Below are 24,971 nucleotides of genomic sequence, written 5' to 3'. Positions count from 1 at the left end.
CCATCGGAGAGACAGACACTCGGCGATCGTATCGCCGGGTGTCAGTGGGATGACAGGGAGCTCCCTCCTTCTCTCCAAAACCACTCAGATGCGGTGCACGCTATTGTGCACCGCATCTGAGGGGTTAAACGGGTGAGATCGATACTAATATCGATCTCACACGTTAGAGCAGGGACACTCCCGGCACTCAGCTGCCTCTAGCAGCTGAGAGCAGGGAGATTTGACAGTTCCCTGCTCTGTTTACTTATTCCGATGCAGCAACGTAAAAAGGCATATGCATCAGAATAAGGCCCGTTAGTGACCGACGTAGAAACACTATGGGCCGGTCACTAATGGGTTAAAGGGTTATTCCCAACATAAAGTTCCAAGCCCTAGAAATATAAAAATAAACATCTTTCTAAATCCCTTCTGTTTTCTGTAGTGCAGCATTTGTAAGATATTCCCTCCTCTGAATCGCATCTAATGTATTTAGTTGTGCTGGTTGTTTCTATGGAAACGACCACCGCCGGCGTTTCCTTCATTCTGTCGCGCCTGCGCACCTCTCCTTTTTCTCCTTACTCTTCTGTAGCGTGAGCGTGCATAACCTACGCCTGTGCACTTGACAGCAATTCGTCCTCGCCCCGCTCTTCACAACAGTGCTTCTAGACGTCTTCAGCTATGCACTGAGTCATACATTTATCAGACGCCACACACTGCGCTTGCTCCACCCATGCTGTCTCCATATGCTAATATAAAGATAATTTTTTGCGTTTTGGATCAAGCACATTGTCTTTGCTCTGTAATTACCTGAAATGGAGCGCGCAGATACAGCAAACAGCCTTGTCATTATATTACAGTGATATAAAGAGAGATATTTAGTAAAAAAACAGAAGAACATTTGATATTGAAAGTAATGAAATAAAAAATAATACTTTACTTACAAAAAAATTATGAAGGGGAAAATTATTATTTTTAAATAAGTAAAAAATTTAATGAAAATTTTGAGTGAAATTGGGAATAAACCTTTAAAAGCGGTTTGCAGCAGTTTCTAAGAAGCTACATAAATCATTGTAGATCAGCGGACAATCCAGCAGTTTATGTCCCAGCATGATCAAAAGGTACTGTCAGCACAAAAACGAAGACATTTAGCTATTAAAGGGTTTTTAGCTCAGGCTATGTCATAAATGTCAGATAGATGCAGGTCCCACCTCTGGAACCCCGCACCTATCTCTAGAACGGGGCCCCCTAAAGCCCGTTCTACCTTTTTGTGCTCCGGCTGACTCATGTGATTTTCGACCATGAAGGAGAAAACAGCATAGCTCAGCGAGTTATGCTGTTTCCGTAACTCCCGACCATGTCCCTACCATGTAATCAGGAAGTGGCCGGGAGTCAGTGTGAGCAGAAAAAGCTAGAACGGGTTTAATGGGGCCCCATTCTGGAGATAGGTGCGGGTCCCAGAGGTGGGACCCGCATCTATCTGACATTTATGAAATATCCTGTGGATATGGAAAAAAAAAGCATGTGATCCAGCGTGGTATGAAGGTAAAAAGGAATCGATGTTCCCACTTTTATTAGTATAGAAAGTAAATAGTAAAAAGAGAACGCAGTAACAAGGTGGTCTCAGAGTGGCATAATGTAAAGGCCTACGCGTTTCGAACACTGTCTGTGGTCTTATTCATGGCAAATGGCGCATTGAGACCACCTTGTTACTGCGTTCTCTTTTTACTATTTACTTTCTATACTAATAAAAGTGGGAAGATCGATTCCTTTTTACCTTCATACCACGCTGGATCACATCCTTTTTTTTTTTTCTATGCTGCTTGCCGTGGGCCGTCGCGGAGATCTGGGCGAGGTTTGAGTGCGGAACGCAAAACTGGTGAGCTGGAGGTTTCCTCCCCTTCTTTTTCATCCTGTGGATATGTCATAAAAGTCCTTGGTGGGAAAACCCCTTTAACATTATACTTAACAACTGCCTTATTTTGTACGCTCCACAATTGTAGTAACTGCCATAAAAGTGGTGGTTCCCTTTAATTATTTCATCATGGTGACTTTGTATCTTTTATATTCATCACTGATTGGCCAGTGATTAATTCATCACTGATTGGCCAATGAATTTGCTTCTTCTTGCCAGAGATTAGTTGTGGCATCACCCGGCTGATACATAACACTCTAGGAAGTAGGCAGAGTCATTATGCAGAGTCATTATGCAGAGTCATTATGCAGGGTCATTATGAAGGGTCATTATGAGTCTGACAGCATTCTGTGCCGGTAGCAGTCAGTCCCTTGTATAGTATATAGTCTCTTACATAGCACGCCTTCTATACAGACAGATCATTACATAACGTTACTACATAGCGCCGAATGATCATTACAGTAACATACTCTCGCTGCACGACTGTCTTCCACTATTTACAGTATTCGTGACGTCACGGCAAAGAGACTATCACATGGTCAGAGCTGTCACGAAATGGCACGCCCACGTTTGAATACGTCATCAAGCCGCGACATGTCGAACAGGTCCCTGATTGGTAGGCGTCGGTGACATCAGCGGTTAGCTCCAGTGGGAGCCTGTGGAGGTCGAATTGGAAGTTCTAGTGGGAGGTGTGATGGTTCTGGCATAACGTGACGGTTGCAAGGAGTTTACAGACTGATCGTGCCTCATCATGGCTCACCGCTGCCTGCTGGTGAATGGGCTCTGCCGACCTCTCACCGGGGCATTCCTTCCCGTGCTACCTCACAGCCGGCGGGCAGGGGCCTGCTGCCTAAGAAGAGTGAGTTCTATCACACCTGGTGGGAGGGGTACGGGAAATGTTTTGTAGGGGAGATTTGTGTGATGCATGGTTGTTGCGCCCCCTAGTGGAAAGTGCTCTTTAGAGCTGTCATTGTGTTTGTGATGGACTTTTTCTGCCTCGTTTCCTCTCAAGGGATTTCAGTTGTGTATAAATAAAATAGCTTCACGTTAACTTTGTGGCGTAAATCGCAAACCTTTTAACGATATACAGACGTGCATGAAGATTTTTTACATGGCCCTTTGTGAGTGGCCCCATAAGTGCCCGCCTGAGCCCTCATAAGTTTCAAACACTGTCACTACAAATGGCACCTAGAGTGACCCCATAACTGTCAGCCATTGTACCCCCATAAGAGCTGGTCTGAGATTCCCCATGATCACGGTCATTGGGGGAAAAAAAAATTCGGACATGTCGTAGAGACTTGTCAGAGGTTGTAAACAGTGGGATGGTCTGGGACCTCCACTGTCCGCTAGAATAAAATGACTGCGTGATCTACTAAGCGTCATGGCCTATCGAGTTTTGTCCGCTTTCCTTGGTTAGTCATAGATGGTATATTGGCCGTTCTTGGCTCATTGAGGTGCTGAAGGGGCATGACTGAGTACTGCAGCGCCTTCATTCTAGTTATCAGTGGGGGTCTGTGCCTTTATCCCTATGGATCACTACTTCTGACATGTCAAATGGTTTCTAAAAGGACAGTGACCCTTTAAGGGAATGTATTCCTTGAATCTTATGTTTTCTTACAGATAAAAAAAAAAAAAACAGGCCCTATGCAACAGCAAAAGACTGTAAACTCTTAAAACTTTTTTTTTTCACTTTAGCCGAACGGCAGCAACGGTTCAGAATGGGTTTTTGTTCAATGCCAATGCAAGTAATCTGATCTAAAGAATTTTCATTATTCTGTCCTGTCAAAGGAACAGAATAACGGGAAAAACTGAAGTGCGTAATCTATTAACTTTTTTTTTAATGGGTTTGTTTGCGTAAGTTTGCCAGTTAAAAAAGCGCTGCATGCTGCAGTATTTTGTCCAGCAAAAATTACGCAATCTGTGACAGAGCCTCCGATGCAGCTGTCAGTAGGTCTTCACATGATCGCCTCACTACTGTGGGATCCACATTCTGGAACCCCTTTTTCTCCAAGTGTATCCAGTGTCTGTTGTAAAAAGTTGTCGGGTAAGGCTCTGTTCACTAATGCTTTCAAGTTTTACAAAAGTGTATCCAGGAGGAAAGAGAAGTATAAGGCCCCGTTCACATCGCGTTTTGGCCGTTTGTTTGACGTATCTGTTGGGAGGACACCCAACATATACCTCCGATGGAAGGCTAAAACGTATTCCGCTGTATGGCATACAGTGGGATACGTCCGCTGGGGACTGCTCTGGGTAAACTCCTGAAGTCACTGTCCATAAATGGACAAATGCCAGGAGCTTCCCTAGAGCTTGAGTCTCTGGGCAGAGCATCTGCTAACGCTATTCCCCGCAGACTCTGGAGCTGTGGAAGCTCCTGACTTCATTGTTCATATATGAATAGTTGTGTCAGGAGCTTTTAAAATGCCTGAGTTCCTGGCCAGAGCATCGCAAGCACCCTGGCCGGGCACTCCTTGACGTCCCTGCCCATATATGGAGAGTGATCTCAAGAGCTTCCCCAGAGACTAAGCCCAATTCCGGTGCCCTACAAAAAAACAAAAACAAACCAGGTATACTGACGTATACCAGCCTGACGGAGACTAAAAGCTCGCTCTTTTGGTCTCTGTGGGGCTAATGGATCCCTTTCAACATGTTTATCACTTACATTAGGAGCTTTCCCGACATACGCGATAAACGTAGGGCACAAACGCGATGTGAATGGGGCCTAAGTTTATATTTCCCATTCCTTTTGAAACCACTTCTGGCTTTGGCTCAAAAATCTGCAACAATTATGCTGTGTGAATCTAGCCTTACATGATCTGAATTTCTGTTGTGGTGTCAGCAAATGTATGAAGACCCAGAATCTTGGAGATAAATTCACAATTCTGCTGGTTGCTATTGGGAACGGTCAGCAAGCTTATTGGTCATATCCCTAACAGCTGAGAGGAGTTTCTATAATGCAGTGGAAGATTATTTCTTTTTTTTTTTATCTAATCAAATTACTGTTCAAATTCAGTGTTGTAATGAAGATCCAGAATGCTCATCACCTGAACAGACGCTAAACCGGCATGGAATGCTCAAGATTTCAACTCTGTAGCTTGCCGAACTGTAACTCTGGATCAGTACAAGATCTATAATGTAGTTACTGAACGTTTTATGTAGCTTAATTCTATATGTGAGCTGTAAAATGTCTTAAAGGGAATAGACCATTTTATAGGAGCCGTGTCCATGAGCGATCATAGCAAGGCCCAATGTAAACCGTGGTCGTCTTTGACATGCTTGGATTCCGGTGTCGTGTCTTGTCGCTCTCTGCTTTTGTCAAAATGAACAGAAACTTTCCATTTGTCCTCCTCCGCAGATGACTCTTCAGGGGGATTTAATCTGTAATGGGATTGTACATAGTAAAAATGCTTGATATTGTGTGCTCTAAGATAGAGAGCCCCTAAGTAGAGATGTTTCTCATTTCTGTCAATCTCCTAAACCTTTCTATGGTAAACCTACAATTTGTCTGTTTATATATGACGTTTTTAGACCGTGGTACGTTTTGTATAACTGAGTTGCCTTAAAGAATATACGCAGCAAATCTGCTCTACATGGAGTGATATACAGAGATTCAGGATGTTAGTGGATTGCAGCCATGGTCATGAATAGAATATTATGCTGATAGTGTTCAGTGGTAGCCTATTGTTATGTAAGATGTTGTGAACTGGTTACATATGTGCGGCAAGCAGTATAAATATTCTCCAGCAGGGGGAAAGGGATGCGGACGTAATCCACTTCTCCATTAACCCATTATGAATCTACTGTTGCTTTGTATTGTACTGTATTCAATTCACATTTCTGAAATGTACACAAATTCCTGAAATAAACATGTCTGGGTACATTCACACAGGGTGATAACCATTACTGCCCCTTGTGAATATACCCTTACAAAAAGACAGTATGGTACAGACAAATGGAAATCGTGTTTATGGCATACACTAGGTAGGAACTCTGCCTGTACGCTATATATATATATATATATATATATATATATAAGCGCGTCAGGGAAAGGTGTAGATGAAATAGAAAGAAGAGGCAGCACTCCAAAGTTCGTATCAAAATGGAAAAGGTATTTATTCACCCATCAGTGCAAAAAAGATGCCAACGTTTCAGCTGCTCCATGCAGCCTTTGTCAAGCATGGAGGACCTGAAACGTTGCTATGTTTTTGCACTGATGGGTGAATAAATACCTTTTCCATTTTGATACGAACTTTGGAGTGCTGCCTCTTCTTTCTATTTCATCTACATTTGGGGATTTACAAGTCGCATCCCCGGAGGCTTGCACCCTGATACCCTAGAGGTTTATGTTCTGCTACGCTGCCCATACTCTCTTTGGACAGGGAAAGGTGTAAGCAGCTCTAGATTTCAGGTTGAGGGAGTTCGGCAAAAAGAAAACCTTAAGGATGTGATGCGTACACTACAGTTGGTGTGTTACTTATTGTAATGCAGCAGTAAATTGGCATCCCTTCTGGTATGATTATGGACACCATACATGTTATAGGTTATGTTCACAACGGTGTTCGGTATTTCGATTGCTCTGCTCCGTCATAGGAGCAGAGCAATGAAAATACCGGGGATACTGGTTCCGTCGCACCACGAAAACCACCGGCAGCCATCCGGTGTCCGTGGTTTTACCGGAAACCGTAGCGCAGCATGCTGTTATATAGTTTCTGGTAATTTTGACCCGATCTGCGATGGGGCCTTTCAATGCAGATGTGAACGAGGCCTCTCCTGCCATCTGTCATAGAAAGTCATCCGCATGCTCTCTGTGGGTTAACGTGAACTGTTTTTTTCTTTAAGATTCAGACGCAAGGCAGTGATGCGGGCAAGAACACCTTCCTGGCCAATGTTATTGCTTCATACAGACGACTCTGCTCTCAGCCCCCTAAAGGTATGTTTTGTTTCTTCCCATGTGGGTGGGAGCACCACATTTACTACTGCTACAAAAAAAACCATAATTTTCTACTTAGACGGTATTAACCCCTTCCTGACTGCCCCCTGTTTTTTGACAGTGGGTGGTGCGGATCCCTAGTCTACAGCGATGTCTTTTGACAACGCTGTCGAAAAGGCTTGTGAGCACTCGTACTCTAAGCAGAAGCTTTTACTAACGGCTCCTGTATTTAGAGCAGTCTCCTGCATACAGCTGGGATCGGAGGAGCCACCGATTCCGGTCGTTAAACTCTTCTCACCGTGGTCCACTCTTTGATCACCTCACCGGAAATCTAGTGATGCAATCGGTGACTGTGCAACCCTCTGCAGTCAGCCCTGGGGATCTAGAAAGGACCCCAGGGCTGTCTGTTCAGTATGCCTGCTGTTAGAGCACACTACAATGCATTCGGAAAGTCTGTAGACCCTTTCACATTTTGTTATGTTGGGGCCTTGTGCTAAAACAAAACAAAAAATTGCAAGTTTTTCCCCATCATTCTGCACTCAATACCCCATAATGACAAAGTGAAAACAGAATGTTAGTAATCTTTGCTAATTTATTGAAAAGGAAAAACGAAAATATTGCATTGACATAAGTATTCAGACCCCTTAGATTGTAGGGATGGCATTTGACAAGCGCTGAGCAGTGCCTGGTTTCCTCCAGACGTGATGCTTAAAATTGAGGACAAAAAGTTCAATCTTGGTTTCATCAGACCACAGAATCTTGTTTCTCACAGTCTGAGAGTCCTTTTGGGTGCCTTTTTTTTTTTACAAACGTCAGACGGGGTCTCATGTGTCTTTTACTGAGGAGAGGCTTATTTCTGGCCACTCTGCCATAAAGCCCAGACTGGTGGAGTGCTGCAGTGATGGTTGGCATTCTGGAAGTTTCTCCCATCAGCACGCAGGATCTTTGGAGCTCAGCGAGAGTGACCATTGGGTTCTTGGTCACCTCTTACCAAGGTCCTTCTCTTCTGATTACTTAGATTGGTGGGGCGGCCAGCTCTAGGAAGTGTCCTGGTTGTTCCAAACTTTTCCCATTTAAGTTTTGTACCCTTCTCCAGATCTTTGCCTCCACACAATCTTGTCTCTGAGCTCTACAGGCAGTTCCTTCCTCCTCATGGTTTGGTTTTTGCTCTGATTATGCATTGTCAGCTGTGAGACCTTATATAGACAGGAGTGTATCTTTCCAAATCATGTCCAATCAAATGAATTTACCACAGGTGGACTCCAATAAAAATGTAGAAACAATTCAAAGATGATTTAGAAAAATGGGAGGCCTCCAGAGATAACTTTCAAGTGTCATAGCAAAAAGTCTGAATCCATGTGAAATTTAAGTTTTGTTTTTTTTTCATTTTTAATACATTTGCAAAAAAACTCTAATTCTGTGGGAAAATAGCCTTTTCTATATTAACGCCACAGAAACAAGTTTTGTACCTCCCAAACTGTTCTGGAAAAAAATACTATTTCTCTCGCATAAAGGGGTTAATGATTGTCAATTAACTGTTTTGCTAAAAATTATTAATTTTTTTAAAATCATCAACCCAGTAGCAGTTAGGCCCTGTTCACATTGAGTTTTTTTGCAGGCAGAAAAAGCTGCCGTAGCTTTTGACCTGCTTGAAAATTCTTGCCGCGATTTTCACAGCGTTTTTAGCCGCGGACAAGTAATGCCGCAAACAAACTCTTTCCCTGCCTCCCATTGGTTTTAGTGGGAGGTCAGAGGCAGAACCGCCTTCCAATCAATGGGAGGCGGTTTTGGACGGTTCTTGCCGCTGATTTCGACGAGGTTTCTGCGTCAAGATCAGCGTAAAAGAACTTTGTGTGAACTGGGCCTTACAGCGAGAACATAGCATTGAATGCTTCGGATGTGGTAAATTATTTTGTGTATGTTTGACTTCACTTTTATTTGACTTTTTCAGGTTTTGAAAAATATTTCCCAAATGGCAAGAAAGCAAATGATACAAAAGGTAAATGCGCTGATTGTGTTTATGTCCTTTCTGTTTCAACGGGTTATACCAGTATCTGAAATAAGAATGTAATGGATATACAAATGGTACAAGCACAGTATCATGAGAAACCACCTGTAGTTAAAAGTAACTCCACTCTGTCGGAAATCCACGTTAATGTAAACTGAATCCAAGTTAAAGAGGCTCTGTCACCAGATTTTGCAGCCCCTATCTGCTATTGCAGCAGATAGGCGCTGCAATGTAGATTACAGTAACGTTTTTATTTTTAAAAAACGAGCATTTTTGGCCAAGTTATGACCATTTTCGTATTTATGCAAATGAGGCTTGCAAAAGTACAACTGGGCGTGTTGAAAAGTAAAAGTCCAAGTGGGCGTGTATTATGTGCGTACATCGGGGCGTGTTTACTACTTTTACTAGCTGGGCGTTCTGATGAGAAGTATCATCCACTTCTCTTCAGAACGCCCAGCTTCTGGCAGTGCAGATCTGTGACGTCACTCACAGGTCCTGCATCGTGTCGGACACATCGGCACCAGAGGCTACAGTTGATTCTGCAGCAGCATCAGCGTTTGCAGGTAAGTAGCTACATCGACTTACCTGCAAACGCCGATGCTGCTGCAGAATCATCTGAAGCCTCTGGTGTCGATGTGTCCTCGCTCGTCCGACACGATGCAGGACCTGTGAGTGACGTCACAGCGTGATCTCTGGAGAACACGCTGTGTCTGTGCACTGCCAGAAGCTGGGCGTTCTGAAGAGAAGTGGATGATACTTCTCATCAGAACGCCCAGCTAGTAAAAGTAGTAAACACGCCCCGATGTACGCACATAATACACGCCCAGTTGTACTTTTACTTTTCAACACGCCCAGTTGTACTTTTGCAAGCCTCATTTGCATAAATACAAAAATGGTCATAACTTGGCCAAAAATGCTCGTTTTTTAAAAATAAAAACGTTACTGTAATCTACATTGCAGCGCCGATCTGCTGCAATAGCAGATAGGGGTTGCAAAATCTGGTGACAGAGCCTCTTTAATATAGACTTCAAAATGCTACTAAAAATGTTCAGAAAAAGTGGAAGCTATGACGCCAAGGTGAACAGAGGCGAACGCTGTCGGTCTTTATTTCCAGTTCATGTGTGCTCTAAGGACCAGTTCATACTGAGTTTTTTTTTTTTTACGTGGAAACCGCACCGAAAATGCCTCCAATGGGAGGTGGAGGCGTTTTTTTTTCCCCGCGAGCGGGAAAACAGTCTTGCGGTAAAAAGAAGCGACCTGCCCTTTCTTCGGGCGTTTCCGTGTCTGACCTCCCATTGATATCAATGGGAGGCAGAGAAAGTGTATTTCGTGGCGTTTTTTGCATTGTGGCGCTCAATGGCCGCGGGCGAAAAACGCCGCAAAAAAACGCAGCAAGTGGCCTGTAGGCAGATGAAATCTGCCTCAAAATTACAGACGGAATTTTGAGAGGCAGAATTTCTGCAAAAAACTGTGTGTGAACATATCCTAATAATCAAGATGTTTAGTTTTTCTAACACAATGTTTGTTTTATTTATAATTATTATATATTTTTTTTTCTGCTTTTTTTTTTTTAGATTCTAAACCGAATGAAAATAATTCCTCTGGTGGTGGGGGTGCGTCTGGTGGAGGGGGTGCGTCAGGGGGAGGTGGAAAGAAGGGGGGGAAATCAGATGATTGGTGGTCCAGAGTGCAAAAGGTGAGAGGTTTGTCAGTTTTATCAACGTTGAAAAGTAGTTACAAATCTAATAAAGCATCAGTTCTCTTAAGTCTTCATTTTAAATAAAGTTCTAGCCGTAAAATATCTGCCTTTTCGAGTGCATATCACTTTACTTAAAGACTAACTACACTTTCATCAAACTTTTGATATGTCAAATTAGGGATGCACGGTGCATCGAAACTTCGATACTGTTTCGATACTGTGCATCCCTAAACGGTTCGATACCGCTATTTCCTGTATTTCGATACTGAGCTGCGCAGCCGCACAGCTCAGTATAGTAACACATGAATGTATGGGAGCGCGGCTGCGGCTGTGTAATACATGTGTAATTCATTAACAGCCCCGCTCCTGAGTCCTGATAACAAGTGCGCGCTGTCAGGATGATGCGATGCGGCCAGCGCTGCACTAATGAGCGGCGGCACTGAAGACAGAACATGGCGGGCGCTCTACAAAACACCCCCATGTTCTGTCTCCAGTGCCTGAACCGCCGCTCATTAGTGCAGCGCCGGCCGCACCTCCTCATGCTGACCGCGCGCGCACTTCCTGTCAGGAGCGGGGCAATGGCTGTATTACACAGCCTCAGCCCCGCTCTATAACGGCGGAGATCAGAGAAACCTCTCATCTCCGCCGTTATTCCCCTGAATGCTGCGATCACAGCTGACTGCAGCATTCAGGAGAAAATGAGAAGGGGGGATGACCCTGGATTGCGTCACAGGGAATTCCTGTGACGCGATCGAGGGACATGCCATATATGGGCATACAGCCCAGGGTCTATTGACGGACCCCAGGGCTGTCTTACCATATTTCATGTTGTTAGGACATACTTGGGTATGTCCTAACAACTGCCTGTGTGCTATCCGTCCACAGGCTAATGTACTGGCATATATCTGATATATGTCAGTACATTAAAGTTTAAAAATAAAGTAAAAACAAAGTATTGTTAAAATTAAAAAAAAATACACCTTCACCTTTTTTACAATAAACATTAAAATAAGTCTCAATACATAAAATACACACATTCAGTATTGGCGCGGACAACAATGTTTTTGCATCATTTATGATGTGTACGCTGTAAAAAAATGAAATAAAAACTGCTTTCTATCACTTAATGTGAGGCACGAGGTGCGACGATGAATTTAACCCCATCATGTACCTCGCACATTAACCCATTATGACTGAGAAACATGATGGGGTTAATTACTATTAATGTGAGGCGCGTTCAAAATTCATTACACGTCGCGCCTCACATCAGAAAACGGAAGAATTTTTATTTTTTTTATTACTGTTGGCAAAGTATCGAAATTGGTATCGAAATCGCAATACTAAACGAAGTATCGGTATCGAAGTCCAAATTCTGGTATCGTGACATCCCTATGTCAAATAGACATCTCATAAGTTTGGATCGGTGGTTGTCTGTGTGCTGAGACCTCCACCATTGCCAAAACGAAGGTGCAGAAGCACTCGGCTGAATGCCCTGCACCTTCTGCTGTGATCAGCGCTTGTCGTCGTGCTGAAGACGGTTCACATAGACGTTCTATGAGGGCAGTTTTCAGCCTGACAATGAGCGCTCATCACAGCCGACGGAGCAAAGCACTCAGCTGAGCACTTCTGCACCTTCGTTTCAGCAATGGTGGGGGTCTCCGCTAGTTTTTGATGCATTTCCCTTGCTGTCTGTCAGGTGCTGGGATATGTGAATATGGGGGGGTTGCGTTTGGCAATGAGAATTTCAATAAACAAAGCTATTTTGAGCATTGAGGGTGCGACTATCTTTTTTTCAACTTCTGATCACTGCGTTCCGAGGGCCATAACTCTTTCATTTTTCCCTGCATCAGAAATATGTTATTACATGGTGAACAGGTAATACATGACCACATAAAGGGCATGTTTAGACAGGGCGGATATGCTGCGTAAAAGCACATTCCGGCTGTAAAACCGCACCAAATTGTGGCGCAGCTTTTCAGACGGAATGTCTACTGCTGTAAACTGCACGTAAAAAAAAAATATTTCCTACTAACCTGTAGCCCTTACGCATCACGCTGCTGTCGTGCAGCTCGGCCTCCTGGAATGATGTTTCGTCCTATGTGACCACTTCAGCGTGTGATTGGCTGCAGTGGTCACATGGGATAAAACATAATCCCTGGACGAAGAAACACAGAATTCTGTTTTAAAGAGGCTCTGTCACCACATTATAAGTGCCCTATCTCCTACATAATGTGGTCGGCGCTGTAATGTAGATTACGTTAGTGTTTTTTATTTAGAAAAACTATCACTTTTGACAGAGTTACATAGTTAGTACGTCTGAAAAAAGACACATGTCCATCAAGTTCAACCAAGGGACGGGAAAAGGGAAGGAAAAATTTCTACACATAGGAGCTAATATTTTTTTGTTCTAGGAAATTATCTAAGCCTTTTTTAAAGCCATCTACTGTCCCTGCTGTGACAGCTCCTGCGGTAGACTATTCCATAAATTCACCGTTCTTACGGTAAAGAAGGCTTGTCGCCTCTGCAGGTTGAACCTTTCTTTCTCCAGACGGAGGGAGTGCCCCCTTGTTTTTTGAGGGGGTTTTACAAGGAACAGGATTTCACCATATTTTTTGTATGTGCCATTAATATATTTAGATAAGTTAATCATGTCCCCCCTTAGTCGTCTTTTTTCAAGGCTAAATAGGTTTAATTCTTTCAATCTTTCCTCATAACTTAGATTCTCCATGCCCCTAATTAGCTTCGTTGCTCTTCTTTGTATTTTTTCCAACTCCAGGGCATCCTTTCTATGAACTGGAGCTCAGAACTGAACTGCATATTCTAGATGAGGCCTCACTAAAGCTTTGTAAAGTGGTAATATTACATCCCTGTCCCGTGAGTCCATGCCTCTTTTAATACACGACAATATCCTGCTGGCCTTTGAAGCAGCTGATTGACACTGCATGCTGTTATTGAGTTTGATTTACAAGTACACCCAGATCCTTCTCAACAAGTGAATCCGCCAGTGTAGCTCCCCCTAGGACATATGATGCATGCAGGTTGTTGGTACCCAGATGCATAACTTTACATTTATCTACATTAAACTTCATCTGCCAAGTGGATGCCCAAACACTTAGTTTGTTTAAATCTGCCTGCAATTCATGAACATCTTCCATAGTCTGAACTATATTACATAGCTTGGTGTCATCTGCAAAAATAGAAATAGTGCTATTAATCCCATCCTCTATATCATTAATAAATAAGTTGAATAATAGTGGTCCCAGCACTGAACCCTGGGGTACACCACTTATAACCGGAGACCATTCAGAGAAGGAATCATTGACCACAACCCTCTGGATACGGTCCTTGAGCCAATTCTCAATCCAATTACAAACTATATTTTCTAAACCTATAGTCCTTAATTTACCCATTAGGCGTCTATGGCGGACAGTGTCAAATGCCTTTGCAAAGTCCAAAAACACTAAATCCACAGCGGCCCCTCTGTCTAGGCTTCTGCTTACCTCTTCATAAAAACAGATTAGGTTAGTTTGACAACTTCTGTCCTTAGTAAAACCGTGCTGGCTGTCACTTATAATACTATTTATTGTCACATAATCCTGTATATAGTCCCTCAATAGCCCCTCAAACATTTTCCCCACGATGGATGTTAAGCTTACTGGTCTATAATTACCTGGGGAAGACCTAGAGCCCTTTTTGAAAATAGGCACCACATTTGCGCTGCGCCAGTCCCTTGGCACTATACCAGTCACTAGAGAATCTCTGAATATTATGAAAAGGGGGACAGAAATAACTGAACTAAGCTCTTTAAGAATTCTAGGGTGTAACCCATCTGGTCCCGGGGCCTTGTGCACATTTGTTTTATTTAATTTAGCTTGGACCATCTCTACATTCATCCAATTCAGTATATCAACTGATATATTAACAGCACTGGCACCGGCTACATCAGCTGCTCTTTCTTCTGTTGTATATACAGAGCTAAAGAACCCATTTAGTAACTCTGCCTTCTCTTGATCCCCTGTGATCAACTCCCCATTACCATTATCTAGGGGTCCTACATGTTCAGACCTTGGCTTTTTAGCATTTATATGCTTGAAGAATTTTTTGGGATTTGTTTTACTATCCTTGGCCACCTGCCTTTCATTTTGTATCTTTGCTAATTTTATTACCTTTTTACAGATTTTATTAAGCTCTTTATATTTTACAAAGGCTGCAGATGTACCCTCAGATTTGTATTTTTTAAATGCCCTTTTTTTGTCGTGTATTGCCCCTTTCACAGAAGGTGTAAGCCATGTGGGGTTTAATTTGAGTCGTTTAAGTTGTTTATGACCTATTTTAGATTTTTGCTAATGACTTTCTTAATGCCCAAATGGGCGTGTTTTTACTTTAGACCAAGTGGGCATTGTGGAGAGAAGTGTATGACGCTGACCAATCAGCGTCATACACTTCTCTCCATTCATGTATTCAGCACATAGTGATCTTGCTAGCTCATGATGTGCAGTCACATACTCCCACATTAACGTTACTGAAGTGTCTTGAGAGTGAATAGACACCACCTCCAGCCAGGACGCGATGTCTATTCACAATCCCGACACTTTGGTAACGTTTGTGTGGGACTTGCAGCACAGCAAGCGTAATCTCGCAAGATCACGCTGTAGATCAGTTTACAGCGTGATCTCGCGACGTTACGCTTACTGTGCTGCAAGTCCCACACAAACGTTACCGAAGTGTCGGGATTGTGAATAGACATAGTGTCCTGGCTGGAAGCGATGTGTATTCACTCTCAAGACACTTCAGTAACGTTAATGTGTGAGTATGTGACTGCACATCATGAGCTAGCAAGATCACTATGTGCTGAATACATGAATGGAGAGAAGTGTATGACGCGGATTGGTCAGCGTCACACACTTCTCTCCACAACGCCCACTTGGTCAAAAAGTAAAAACACGCCCAGTTGGGCATTAAGAAACTCATTAGCATAAATCTAAAATAGGTCATAACTTGGTCAAAATTTATTGTTTTTCTAAATAAAAAAACACTGCTGTAATCTACATTACAGCGCCGATCACATTATGTAGAAGTTAGTTCTTGAGAGAGAGAAAACGGCGCTCCTCTAAGGTGATATCGTTCTGATGTATATAGAAGATTGATGTAGATAAGAATAGAGCTCAATTTAGTAAGTTGTGCAGTGTCGTCAGCACAACATCACTTTGTAGCTTGTACACACTCAGTCACACTGTGCTTGCCTCTGGAGCCATAACCGCATGGGGTGAATTCGTCTCAGGAATTTGTTTCCTCGTGGTTTTGAAGTAATGCAAACTTTGAAAAAACAGCTGCTCCTCTAAACGGGCGCTCAGGTGTGAATTTGAACTGATATTTTCACAAAAATCGTCGGAGTTTAAAACAACGATTTTATTCAATATACTGTTAAAATAATAAATATTCAATTGAATATTTATTATTTTAACAGTATATTGAATAAAATCGTTGTTTTAAACTCCGACGATTTTTGTGAAAATATCAGTTCAAATTCACACCTGAGCGCCCGTTTAGAGGAGCAGCTGTTTTTTTCCAAGTTTGCATTATGTAGAAGTTAGGGCACTTATAATGTGGTGACAGAGCCTCTTTAAGTATAAGATTTATTTTTTTCTGAGTTGCGTTTCTTGTGGTGGAATCGCAGCTTTTCCGCCTCAAAAAAAGCAACATCTGCTATTTGTTGTGGGTTTTATCTCCCCATTAAATTAAATGGGGGAAACCCGCAACACAAAATCAGTGATTACGCAAATACAATTTCTGAGTTGTTTTTCCCGCTTATCATTTACGCAGCATGTGGGTGAGATTTGTTCAAATATCATCTGCTACTGCATTATGCTGCAGATTTTCCACAACAAAATCCGTTGGGGAAAATCCGCAGTATTTACAATACGTGTGAACCCGGCCTTAGGCCTCATTTACACGAGCGTAAATCATAGAGATGAGGCTAGTCGACGTCAGTTACTGTCCAGGGTGCTGAAAGAGTTAACTGATCGGCAGTAACTCTTTCAGCACCCTCGACAGTGAATTCCGATCACCATATCGAGTAACCTGTTTAAAAAAAAAAGAGGTTCGTACTTACCGAGAACTTCCCGGCCGTTGCCTTGGTGATGCGCCTCTCTTGACATCTGGCCCCACCTCCCTGGATGACGCGGCAGTCCATGTGACCGCTGCAGCCTGTGCTTGGCTTGTGATTGGCTGCAGCTGTCACTTGGACTGAATTGTCATCCCGGGAGGTCAGACTGGAGGAAGAAGCCGGGAGTTATCGGTAAGTCAGAACTTTTTTTTTTTTTTTTACACGTTCACGTATATTGGGATCGGAAGTCACTGTCCAGGGTGCTGAACCAGTTTAACTCTTTCAGCACCATGGACAGTGACTGTCTCCTGCCGGGTTCGGTCAAAACGAGTTCGGCCGAACCCGGTGAAGTTCGGTTCGCTCATCTCTAAGACACTCCGTTCGGATGTTTGTAAACGGAAAAGCACGTGGTGCTTTTCTGTTTACATTCAGTTTGACAGCTCTTGCGCGAATCACGCAGTTCGCACGGAAGTGCTTCCGTGCGACCTTCGTGGTTTTCACGCACCCATTGACTTCAATGGGTGCGTGATGCGCGAAAAACGCACGATTATAGAACATGTCGTGAGTTTTACGCAACGCACTCGCGCTGTGCAAAAATCACGCATTGTCTGCACTGCCCCATAGAGTAATATAGGTGCGTACGACACGCGTGAAAAGCACGCGCGTATATTACGCTCGTGTAAATGAGGCCTAAGTCTGACACAGGCAGGTGCTCTTTTCATCTGCTCTCTGCTTTAAAGACTGGGTCCTGAGTGGGGGACACCCCTCATGATGTCCATATTCCAGTTGGGTCAACCTTTCAGTGTATTAGAGCCCTCTCTTGCAATGTTCAGGACAGTGTGTATATAAGAGATTTAAAAATGATGAGTGATTTAATAGTAAAGGACCCAAAATTGATGCATAACAATAATTGACGACTTGTCTTACAACAAAACCAAAACGCCTCACAAAGCTATGTTGACGGGCTGCGGGGAGGCAAAAACAAAAAGATTCTGTTTTCCTTAAAGTAATATTGCCATCCTAGAATGTTGTGCCTATCACTAGACCACATGCTTGTAGGGCAGCGCGGGGCTACATCTTTATGGGTAAAGTTATGCACTTATTTATTATTACACTCGTATTTTGCACTTTTGCGCATGTATCTTTTTATGGAAATATTTCAGTAAGCATTTTGTTTGTAGTATAATGTTAGAATTTATGTTGTAAAGCTTTCAGTCCATTTGAATTAGGGATTTGTGTGTGACCTCTGATTTACAGGGAGAATTCCCTTGGGATGATAACCAGTTCAGATACTACTTCCTCGCATGTACAGGATTTTGGGCTGCTGCAACTTACTACATCTTCTTCAGGAAGGTCCCGGTAGAGATCACGTGGAAAGACTTTGTGAACAACTACTTATCCCAAGGCATGGTAAGTGGGAAGCGCTCCAGCGGTGTGTGCGCGAGTCGGACTGGACAGAACACATCTCCTAGTTTACAAACTGTACATGAAACACTCCGGGAAATCTTCGCAAGCAATTTGAAAAGGATGTAGGTTTACTAGACGACTTGTATGATGGAAAGCTAGCAAATATACACTATATGGACAAAAGTATTGGGACACACCTCTTAATCATTGAATCCCAGATATTTCATTCAGTCCCATTGCCACTGGTGTATAAAATCAAGCACGTCGCCATGCAGTCCGCCTTTTACAAACATTTGTCAAAGAATAGGTCGTTCTAAAGATCTCGCTGCGTTCCAGAGTGGATGCCACTGTTGCAGCAAGTCTGTTCATGTAATTTATTTCCTCGATATTTCACGCTCAACTGAGAATGGTGCTGCAAAGTAGAAGTGTTTAGGGAACACAGTAACAGAGTGGGATTGCCATGTGCTGAGACGCATAGTTCATAAAATTTGCCAACGCTCTGCTGACTCTGCAGCAGTGGAAACGTGTTCTGGGGAGTGATGAATCATGCTTCTCTATTTGGCAGTCTAATGGACGAGTCTGGGTTTGGCAAATCCCAGGTGAACGTTACCTGTCTGACTGCATTGGGCCAGCTGTAAAGTTTGGTGGAGGGATAATGCTATGGGGTTTTTTTTTTGTTTTTTTTTTAGGGGTTTGCCTAGGCCCCTTAGTTCAAGTGAAGGGAAATCTTAATGCTCCAGCATACCAAGTCCTCTTGGACAATTGTAGCTTCCGACTTTGTGGGTACAGTTTAGGGAAGGCTCTTTTCTGTTCCAGCAGGACTGTGCCCCAGTTCACAAAGCAAGGTCCCTAAAGGCATGGTTTGTTGTGGAAGAACTTGACTGACCCACACAGAGTCCTGACCCCCAACCTCATTGAAAACTCCAGGGATGAACCAAACCTGATATTGTGAGCCAGAGCCTCTCGTCCAATAGTGTTTGATCTTTCAAAAGCTCTTCTGGTTAAATGGGCAAAAAATCCCCCAGACACACTCCAAAGTCTTCCCAGAAGAGTGGAAACTTTTAGCTGCAAAGACTGACCAGCTGCATATGAATGCCTATGGATTTAGGATGGGATGACTGACTCCCAATACGTCTGTCCATATAGTGTATATGTAATAATAAGTACAAAGGATCGTACATAGAATGCATTAGATCCTCCTCCTCCTCCTGAGATTCATTCACATGATCTTTGCATTACAATAGGACGTGTATCTCTTACAGACATGGAAGTTTTGTCGTTCTTGTTATAGAAAGATGCTTTCATTGCTGTATACATAGATACATGGAGCTTGAATGTTTTGTGTATATGTTGTCTGATCAACACGTTGGTTTATTTTAGTTTTCCTCTAGACTCGGGCCCCATGCACACAACCGTATTTTTCATCCTTAATTACGGACCCATTCATTTCTATGGGCAGCTTTCCGTATTTTTGCAGATGGGTGTCTGTTCCATAGAAATATTCCGTAAAATATAGAACATGTCCTGTTCTTGCCTGCAATTACGGCACGGACACCCCATAAAAGTCAATAGGCGCGTCCGTAGTTACAGAAGTGTTGCTAGGCGATGCCAGGTTACATCATTTGCGGTGTTCTTCTTTTTGCAAATCCGTATATACCGATGCCCTATGGACCGTATTTGCAGATACTGTTCTGTATATGCGGATGACTACAGGTCCGTATTTACGGAAAGTATTTATGGATGGATGAAGATAGTCGTGCATGGGGCCTGACAGATTTTTATATTTTTTTCTCCTCCCCTCTTTGTCACCATCCCGTAGTTTATCTTAATAGACAAATGCAGCCTGTGCAGTACTCTTCAGATAGCTGTAGAGTTCTGTCGTCTTATGCATTTCGCACCAATTTTTGTTATGAGATTGGTGTTTATATTTATGACAAACCCAGTAGATTCGTTTGATACATTTTGTGGGTGTTTTATTCGTTTTTTGGCCATTGAAAAGATTGAAGTCATGTCTTTTTCCTTTTTTTTTTTTGTAGATTAAACGAACATTATTAATGTAAAAAAAGAAGCATACATGCAAATGTGAGATACGATAAAACAATTGTAATATTATACAATTCCTGAGTGTCTGGCATCCCTTTCTAAGTACAATTGGTGTCTTTGAAAAAAAAAAAAAAAAGCCTTTCCATCTGGATTTATCTAGGTCATTATTATAATTTTTTTAATATATATATTTTTCAAGCGTATAAAAGTTTCACTAAGAATGAATAAATCGTATTCAACTCGGTTGTTAATTTAGTCATGCAATTCCCAGATGCATAGCAGAGGCACGTCATATTGTAGAGTATTTACACAAACTGACATGTCTGGAGAGCGGACAGGTCCTATTTAATGTTTCTGTAAGGGTATGTGCACACGTAGTGTTTTCAGCCGTTTTTCGGGCCGTAAACGTCCTGAAAAACGGCTGAAAAATCGGGAGCAGAACGCCTACAAACATCTGCCCATTGATATCAATGGGAAATACGGCTTTCTTTTCCGACTGGGTGTTTCTTTACAAAATGGCCTCGTAAAAAAACGCCCACGAAAAAGAAGTGAATGTCCCTTCTTGAGCCGTTTTTCATTGACTATAGAAAAACCGCTCCAAAAACGGCCGTGAAAAACGCGAGTGGCTTCAAAAATGTCTGAATATCTGGAGCTGTTTTCCCTTGAAAACCGCTCCGTATTTTCAGACGTTTTTGATTTTGTGTGTGCACGTACCCTAACTTGTATACGTTGTTACTTGGATAATAAAGCCAAATTGAATGTCTTGATTTCGTGTGAACTTTCTCTATTAGGTGGACCGTCTGCAGGTTGTCAATAAACGTTTTGTAAGAGTTGTGCTTATTCCTGGAAAGTCAAGTATGGAAGGGGTAAGATTTTTTTTTTTGTGTTTATTAAAAAATAAATTTAGTCTGAAATGAGCAATCTTTTTTACATACGATGGCACCCATACATGAAGTCCGAGGCTTTCTTAGTGAGACGTTGTTACCTCGTCTGACTTGGTGTGGTATAGGTCACGGAGGCCTTGTGTGGATTCCAATTGCCGTCCTCATCAATGTTCTTGTATAAATACTTTTACAATTATCACAGCCAGTTTTTAGTCTAGATTTTTTTTATTAACTAACTGCTGTTGAAACAGCCAGATTTTGATGATCTAACAGGGAAAGTTTCATCTAACACAGTCATCAAAATTTAGGTTATAACAATGGAGGAAGTTACATGGTAGACATGTGACTCCTATACCTACCCCTGTAAATAGGTTGTCTAGATTTAGAAGAACATGGATAATTTTTTCCAAAAACAGGGCCACACCTGTTCATGTATTGTATGGTAATACAGCTCGGCTCCATTGACGTGAATGTGGCTGAGCTACAATACCTGATGCAACATGTGGACAGCCTTCCATGTTTTTCTAATCCTGGACAATCCCCTTTCATGTTAAAAGGGTTGTTTTATCGGAGTCAACCCCTTTCAGATTGGAGCTGCTTCTGCAAAATCCGAGGGAAGCCATAGCCAGGCAGACATTTCACCTTCAGCGACCTTTGCAGAGAAAATGTAGTATTACACGGCAGGCATACAGATGAATGGCCGCTGCATCCAAGTGGTTTTGGAGAGAGGGAGGGAGCTCTCTCTCATCCCACTGGCACCCTGCTATGAAATCGCAGAGTGCTAGTGTCTTCTATAGCAGCCGGGTGCCTAATAAAGGCCCCCAGGTCTGCCTGCAGTGGATGCCTGCTATGTCATGCCTCTGGCATGGCCTAGCAGATGGCTGTCCGTTGTAAACGGACAGGCAGTGATACACTGCAATACAGAAGTATTGCAGTGTATTATAAAAGTGATCGGACGATCGCACAGTGAAGTCCCCTAGTGGGACTAATAAAAAAAAGTTTAATAAAGTTATTAAGTGGGAAAAAAAAATGAACTACCCACTCTTTCCCCATACAAAATGCTTTATTATGAAAAAACGTACACCTATTTGGTATCACCGCATCCGTAGCGACCCCAACTATAAAGCTATTATGTTATATTACCCGCTCGGCGAACGCTGTAAAAAGAAACTAAAAAACAATGGCAGAACTGCTGTTTTCTGTTCATCCTGCCTTTTTAAAAAAAAAAAATGTGATCAAAAAGTCGCATGTACTCCCAAGATTGCTTCAAAGTAAGACTTGAAGTCGACCCTAATACTGGCAAAAAAAAATAAAAATAAATCCGTTCCTACCATGGGTATTATCTCTGGTTGGTTGGGGCCACGTTGACCTCAAGAACAAATGAATACAGGTCCCCGACTTCCATAGCACAAGTGCTGTTTTCCATTGAAATGAAACTTGTGTACTATTCAGAAAAGCTGGATACGTCACAAAAGTCATTTAGTCAAAGACCGTAAATCGGGTCATATTGGACGGGGAAAAACAATTATGAGGGAGAAACGGTCACCCTGTTTCCTCCTATGAAGTTAACGTTTTGGGTGGGTTTACAGGCCATCAAGACAATGCCAGGAGTTACCTCTTTACGCTATACATTTTGCTGTATAGGAGAGACCTGAGCCCCCAAGGTCGGCACAACGTCGGGACAAAACCTTTCAATCTCCCTATACAGGATTTTATAAAAAAAAAGATATAGAAAGTAGCTCCTTGCATTGCCTATAGTCCATGTTCTTGAGTTCTACTTGCCAGATCTCGAAGATGGGTACATGCTCGCTCCTAATCCGATGCTTTTAATATGCAGCACAGTGTATGATCACTGCATTGGGGGTACTTTGATATAGTTTATTCTAGTTTAGGGGTACTTCGTTTAGAAACACAGAAATAAACATAACCGGATATACAGGTCCTCTAGAGCAGTGTCCTTCATAGGGCAAAACGTGATTAGAGGTTCTCATAAAATGGATGTGCTTTACTGTGCCCTGAATTTTTGGGGGAATATGTAAGACGTCCGCTATGTTTGTTCAATACAATTTCTTGAGCAGTTCAGTTTGTGATCTGTAATTTTTTTTTCTGTTTTTACATGTAGAAATATGTCTGGTTTAATATTGGCAGTGTGGATACTTTTGAGAGGAATTTGGAAACGTCACAGCAGGAGTTTGGTATAGAGCCAGAGAATAGAGTGCCTGTGGTGTATACAGTTGAAGGTGATGGGTAAGTTTTATAATTGTCATACTTTAAGCTCTCAGGAGGTCAAATTAAAGAGTTAATCAGTGTTCACTTCATGTACCTAATGTGTGGCAGGGGAAGGCAAATTCACCGGGTGCTCTCCCAAGAAAATGATCTGACGTGAGCGATGCCACATAAGGAACATAACTATTGTTTCCTCCCCTTTTATGGAGGCCCTGTGGCATATTTACAGTGTTGACCCTCCTTTTTCAAGACTTCTGCAATTCTGGACATCCGCTTCTTGGCCAGATCCTGACTGATGGCCACCCATTCTTGCCGAATCAGTGCTTTTGAGTTTATCACAATTTCTGTGTTTTGTTTGTCCATCTGCTTTTTGAGGATTGACCACAGGTTCTCAAAGGGATTGAGATCTGGGGAGTTTCCTGTCCATGGACCCAAAATTTCAATGTTTTGTTCACCGAGCCAATTCGTTATCACTTTTACCTTGTGACGTGGTGCTCCATCATGCTGGAAAAAGCATTGCTCATCACCAAATTGCTTCTAGGTTGTTGGGAGAAGTTGGAGGATGTTTAAAAATCATTCTTTATTCATGGAAGTGTTCTTAGGAAAAATTGTGAGTGAGCCCACTCCCTTGGATGTAAAGAAACCCCACACATGAATGGTCTCTGGATGCTTTACTGTTGGCATGACACAGGACTCAAGGTAGTGCTCAACTTTTCTTCTCTGGACATTCATTCTTCCAGATGTCCCAAACCAGCTGGCTTCATCAGAGAAAATAACTTTAACCAGTCCTCTGCAGTCCAATCCCTGTACTTCCTGCAGAATGTTCTTGATATTTTTCTTGGGTAGAAGTGGCTTCTATGCTGCTCTTCTTGACACCAGGCCACAAAAGCCTTAGACTCATTTTGCGTGCAGATGCATCGGCACCTGCCTGCTGCCATTCCCGAGCAAGCTCTGCACTGGTGTTAAACCGATCCCGTAACTGAATCACCTTTAGGAGACAGTTCTGGCACTTGCTGGACATTCTTCGGCGCCCTAAGGTCTTCTTCACAGCAATTTAACTTCTCTCCTTGAATTTCTTGATGATTCTAGAAATATTTGATTTAGGGGCAAACTTACAGGCAGCAGTGTCCTTGCCTGTAAAGTCCTTTTGATGCAAAGCAATGATGACTGCACGTGTTTCCTTGGAGGTAACCATGGTTAACAGAAGAAGACAATGATTTCAAGCGCCATCCCTCTTTTAAAGCAACCAGTCTGATCTTATCACTCGGTCATGCTGATTGAATTATATCAGCTGCCTTGCCCTTGTTTGCACTTTGTCCAGAGCTATCGAGAAGATCACTGAAATTATGTTAGCAGGTTTTGTGGCAGCGCTGAAATGCAGTGGAAATGGGGTTTTTGCCATTTGTTAATTTTCATGGCAAGGAATGATTTTCCAATTAATTTCAATTCAGCTGATTACACTTCATAACAATCTAGAGTTAATGCAAATTGTCACTATAAAAACTGAAGCAGCAAACTTTTTTTTAGATAAATTAAAATGTATGGAGAACAATTGCATTCCTGCGTAAGTGTCTACCCCTCAGATCCGTTAATTCATTTATTTTTTTTATTTATATGGATCAAAACGTATAATGTGCAAATGCGAACTCATTCACTTGTAATAAATGATATTCAGTACCTTGGGGTAGGGCACCACAGTGGCATGGTATTGCCCGTGATTCATGATTAAATCACCTGCAATGTCAAAAAAGTATCCAAAATTATGTTTTCTTTTTTGTGA

At 42.4% G+C, this 24,971-nt stretch overlaps 1 protein-coding gene across 1 annotated transcript in view; it reads left to right on the top strand.

Moving 5' to 3' along the window:
* Positions 1-2,481: 2,481 nt before the first annotated feature.
* AFG3L2 (AFG3 like matrix AAA peptidase subunit 2) overlaps positions 2,482-24,971 on the top strand; it is a 54,678-nt gene continuing 32,188 nt past the window's right edge. The window contains exons 1-7 of the mRNA XM_075826446.1: positions 2,482-2,750; positions 6,728-6,818; positions 8,770-8,817; positions 10,401-10,522; positions 17,889-18,041; positions 20,873-20,947; positions 23,088-23,212. Coding sequence (XP_075682561.1) covers positions 2,643-2,750; positions 6,728-6,818; positions 8,770-8,817; positions 10,401-10,522; positions 17,889-18,041; positions 20,873-20,947; positions 23,088-23,212 — 722 coding nt within the window. The 5' untranslated portion in view covers positions 2,482-2,642. The remainder of the gene's footprint in view (positions 2,751-6,727; positions 6,819-8,769; positions 8,818-10,400; positions 10,523-17,888; positions 18,042-20,872; positions 20,948-23,087; positions 23,213-24,971) is intronic.

This window comes from Rhinoderma darwinii, chromosome 5, assembly GCF_050947455.1.
Source record: "Rhinoderma darwinii isolate aRhiDar2 chromosome 5, aRhiDar2.hap1, whole genome shotgun sequence".
NCBI lineage: Eukaryota > Metazoa > Chordata > Amphibia > Anura > Rhinodermatidae > Rhinoderma > Rhinoderma darwinii.
This window is presented reverse-complemented; position numbering and strand designations above follow the sequence as displayed.